The sequence below is a fragment of the Amphiura filiformis genome, chromosome 8, assembly GCF_039555335.1.
Source record: "Amphiura filiformis chromosome 8, Afil_fr2py, whole genome shotgun sequence".
NCBI classification, from domain to species: Eukaryota; Metazoa; Echinodermata; class Ophiuroidea; order Amphilepidida; family Amphiuridae; genus Amphiura; species Amphiura filiformis.
In genome coordinates, this window is record NC_092635.1 from 43790555 (window position 1) to 43795026 (window position 4472).

Sequence of the window (4472 nt, forward strand, 5' to 3'; positions counted from 1 at the left end):
GCTAACACTAAATACGGCGCCTTCACCTAATGTTTTCTATAAGGGTACACGCATAGTTCGAACCTGGTAAGAGTTAAAAAGTTTGAACTGCCCAACTTCACACCAATACGAGATAAGCATGATAAGAACCAACTCTTTAACACTTAAAGTTTTAAAGTAAAGTGACAATCTGACGGCACGCTTCACTATAAGCACGTTTCCATTTTTTGACACACGCATATCCTCGACCTCATAGGAAAGATCCAAGACTATTGAACTTAAAGTTCAAAATATGATTGTGGATTATCCACTTCCGTTTTATAATATTAGTTCGGCAGAAGATTCTGATTCTGTCTGCGTACTGTCATGATGATTAAAATGGCTTTCATTGCAACATATGTTTTAAACAACATATAGAATCAATTGTTTTCGCTTTTAAAATGAACTACAAAAAACTGACTTGTATGTTGTTTACTTTTGCAATTACGATGAGTGATTAGGACATATACAATTATCTATGGTTTGATTTTTATTACCAAATAATTAACGAAGAATGAACATCAAAATAATATAAATTGAATGACAGAAGTTGTAAAGTTAAATTTACATATATTAATACTTATTCAATGACCTTTCTACGAAAGGCTACAACGGTGTTGACATGGTTGAAATTCGCGCGTATTCAGTCGGATATTGCGGCGGTCTTATTTCCCCTCCGACATTTTCATTCAAGTCCAAATCTGCATATTGCAATCCTTCTACATTTAAAGCTCTTCTTGTGTCTAATTGAACATATTCATCTTCGATAAGTCCTCTTGAATGATTAACATCAACTGGTTCCATAGGACCTTCTTCTTCCTCTTTAAAAGCTGCGAGATACTTTGTTCTCATATCATCCATGGATGCAGATTCATTAAATTCATCCTCGGATCCTAATGCGGAATAAGAGGATCTTTTAAACGAGCAACTCCGTGCAGGACCCAGAGGTCTGTGACGTTTCGGAGAAGACGCAGGAGGCAAAACAACATCTTCATACCGAGGAGGAGGTGGTGGCGGCGGAGGTGTTGTAGGTCTGGTGGGAGTTGGTGTATCATATTGTGATAGTCTTTCAGATGGCATATTTACGTATTGGGATACCACCCTTGCTGGTAACGGACTTGAGTTCCTTTTAAGTTTGTTTGGTGTAGCATATATCGGACATGGTTTCTTAATTTCAGTAATTTCAGGTGATTTCGGCGGGTCTTCATTTTGTTCCTTTTGCATCGCTACTATGGTTGTTAATGATACTTCTTCATATGTTTTTTCATGATCGCGTTGTACCGATGTTGTTGTCGGCGACAAAAGTTGTCCATAACTATCGTTATTAAGAACCTGCAATGGCAATTGTCCATTTTGTAATTTCATCCGTTGGTTATCTTTGGTGCAGATTTTTATCGTAGAAACTATTATGGTTATTATCAACAAAAGCAGCAACACCAATCCTGATACACCTAAGACAATGATGATGTTTCTATTGACATTTAGTATAATTGTTTCGTTATTGAGTACATCAGTTGTGTCTATGTCTCCATGTTTACTCTCTACCGTTGTGAATGACGCGAATGTGTCCCTAAGTGTCACATCCGTAGGTTCGTCTGTCACAGCAACTTCATGATTCTTCTCAAAAATATTGTCTGTACTAACAGGAACATTTATCGGAGGATCTTTTTCCACATGCCGAATATTATCCACCGATGTCGTCACTTTCGGTGTTGTGGCGACATTACGAATTACTCGGAGTGTCCCCGACGCCATTGCCGACATTCCCGATGGTACCTGTACCTCACACGATACTGTAGTACCATCGTCTTCCTGTCGGATATCTGATATGCGAAGGATGTTATTGTTGAGTCGTTGTATACGTGACGGTTGCGCGTAACTCCGCAAGAGTCCTTCTGTGGCACTTGACGGCGACGTCCATCTGAAGGATGTAATTTGTGGAAGGCCCTGCCCTCGGCAAGAGAATTCCACTGCTTCTCCAACATTTGCAGTTGCTACCAAAGGTAAAACAATAGCACTTGGTGGAATACGGAAAGGTGACACGGTGCATGTTCTGGGCACCTGGATCCCAAGCGATGTTCTTAAGGTACAAGTAAAATTTTGACCATTATCATTTGGTGAGAGTCTCTTTCTAGTCCATACAAATTGATTGTCTGATTTTGTATTCAGCAATACACCATTACTAGCCCAAGAGGCCCCAGACACAAATGAATCGTTTTTCCAAGAACAGATAAAATCAACCATATCTCCTACTCCAAGGGTCGAAGGATTAGTTCTACCTTCCACTGGTGAAATCCGACATTGAGGTATCGTTACGACACCCGCTATTTGTCGTACGGTGATGACCGCTTGCACGAGAGGCGTAAAAGCCCCGCCAGTACCGTAGTAGCCACATTTGTAGATCCCGGCGTCCACGCTGCGGATACCCTCAATATGAAGTGTAAAAACATCATCAACTTCGCTTCCAATAATCGAATAGCGCGATCGTTTGTCAGCATCTAAAGATGGCATGATTTGTCTTCCATAAGAAATAAAGGATTCCGTATTGAAATGCATCCATCCAATAATTTGGTTTCGCGTATCTCGCCGGTCAACATCGCAACTGATGTCGGCTGTTTCGCCTTCGGTAGCGAAAACATCGCTTGGTCGTCTGCTCACGGATATTCCACAAACGCTATTCAGCAAAACAGCGAATGTAAACAGTATAAAGCACAAGTTAACTATCCTGCACATTGTAGATGTTTAACTCCACTAAGGGAAGTACGATGTCTAAAAACGTCTTAACTTTGTGCTCTGCAGTCTGCTGACTGAGAATTCACCTTCGGCTACGTGAGAGAGCAGAATCTACACACGCTGAAGTGAAACTTGTATATCCTCTATAGTTCCCGCCATACGTATGTATAATAGTCATTTGGTCTAGAATTAGGTTTTAAATGGAGTGCTGCCAGTAGATGATTTAGTCCGGAAGGAAATTCTGACTCCCTCTGTTTTCAACATTACATTCTATTTTATTTCACTAACTCGCATTATAGTATTACTTCATTTTGTAGTATCGATGTGACCAATGGAAAACCAAAACACCGAATACTGATGACTTATTGTTTTGTTCTCAGCTTGACTTGTGGCTCCAAACAAAAATGGATGGGATATCGTTTAAACAGAAGTTATTGCGATCCATCAAAATGGTCACCCTTGACAGGCTCTTTCCTAACGTTTAATAAAATGCAGTTACCGAATACTGGCAAATGATGAGAGGCCTGAGTTAGAATTATACAAAGGATGATTAATGATGAAAAGGCGCTCATTTGTCAATGAACTTGAGGGAAAAAGAAAAGATATTGAAATAATTGACATTGACTATTAGGATGACTGTGGCACGCGGTACTGGATATAGCTACAATATCGTGTACTTTTGTGGTTAGTATATACAATATCATCACTTAAAATGATAATTGAAAGACAACTGTGTTTATATATTTTTTCAAAACTCTACGCTTCAGTTCAAAACGACAGATTTGGATAAAGTCTACACTCGTCTAGTCACCACCAGACCATGCTCTTACTCGAACTCTGACAATTATTTTCGTTTTAAGCAAATGTACTTGAATTTCATCCTCATATTAGATGTCGGTTCATTGTGGTGGACTTCGGACTCATAGGCCTACTCATTAGCGGGTATTTTACTTAATTGCATGGCCAGATTTCAACCACATTTTGTGGTAAATATTTTACCCGCATTTTTATTTAATAAGTGATGTTTTAATTTTTCTTTGTTTAGATATTGGTATAATCATTTTAGAACAAACCTCGTAGAGTTAGGTATTTATTTATTTATTTATTTATTTATTTCTTATTTAACCTGGGTATAAGTTTAGAATTAAAAATATGGGTATAGTGCACTCGGGTTAAAGCATATGGTTAAAGGATGAGGTACTTACATGCACATACTACTATACTACAGAGCACGTATCAACAGTCAAAGTCCCCGTGCATTGTATGCTGTGAATTCTTGCGTATTCATGAGGGCCGATTGTTCGATTGTGATGTGTCTAACAATCACGCCAGCGTTACATTCATTCGCGATTACGCTTCTTTTTTTTATGCCCGTTGTAAGTTATGATAACGGAATACAGTTTGGTACTATTATGTTTTAAAATTTTTTATGTCAAGCATATATATCTACGCATTAGCATCTGAAATCTAGGAGATAACGCTGACAACAAAATAAAATAATCCAATGTAATTTTGTAAATGCTATACCAAAACTAGTTCTATTTCTATTCTATGATTAAACATTCCGTGGGTCTAGCTTTGCCATGTTCATGATGTGTATCAGTTATCACACTGTGACGTCATCGAGAGAGGCACAAGAAGCTATTCGTCAGGTGTGTGGGTGCCAAGTGACGTTTCTTAGAAGAAATTCAAAATTCACTCGGAAACGTCAAATTAACATC

General features: G+C 38.6%; 1 protein-coding gene across 1 annotated transcript; it reads right to left on the bottom strand.

Annotated features, from left to right (window-relative positions):
• Positions 1–620: 620 nt before the first annotated feature.
• Positions 621–3281, bottom strand: LOC140159081 (uncharacterized). The gene has a single exon (XM_072182422.1). The coding sequence runs from the start codon at positions 2749–2751 to the stop codon at positions 625–627; it is 2127 nt and encodes a 708-aa protein (XP_072038523.1). The 5' UTR covers positions 2752–3281; the 3' UTR covers positions 621–624.
• Between the last annotated feature and the right edge of the window lie 1191 nt (positions 3282–4472).

Bases quoted from the DNA above. Each gene is read 5' to 3' on its own strand.
- LOC140159081 (XM_072182422.1), bottom strand. From the start codon at position 2,751: ATGTGCAGGATAGTTAACTTGTGCTTTATACTGTTTACATTCGCTGTT.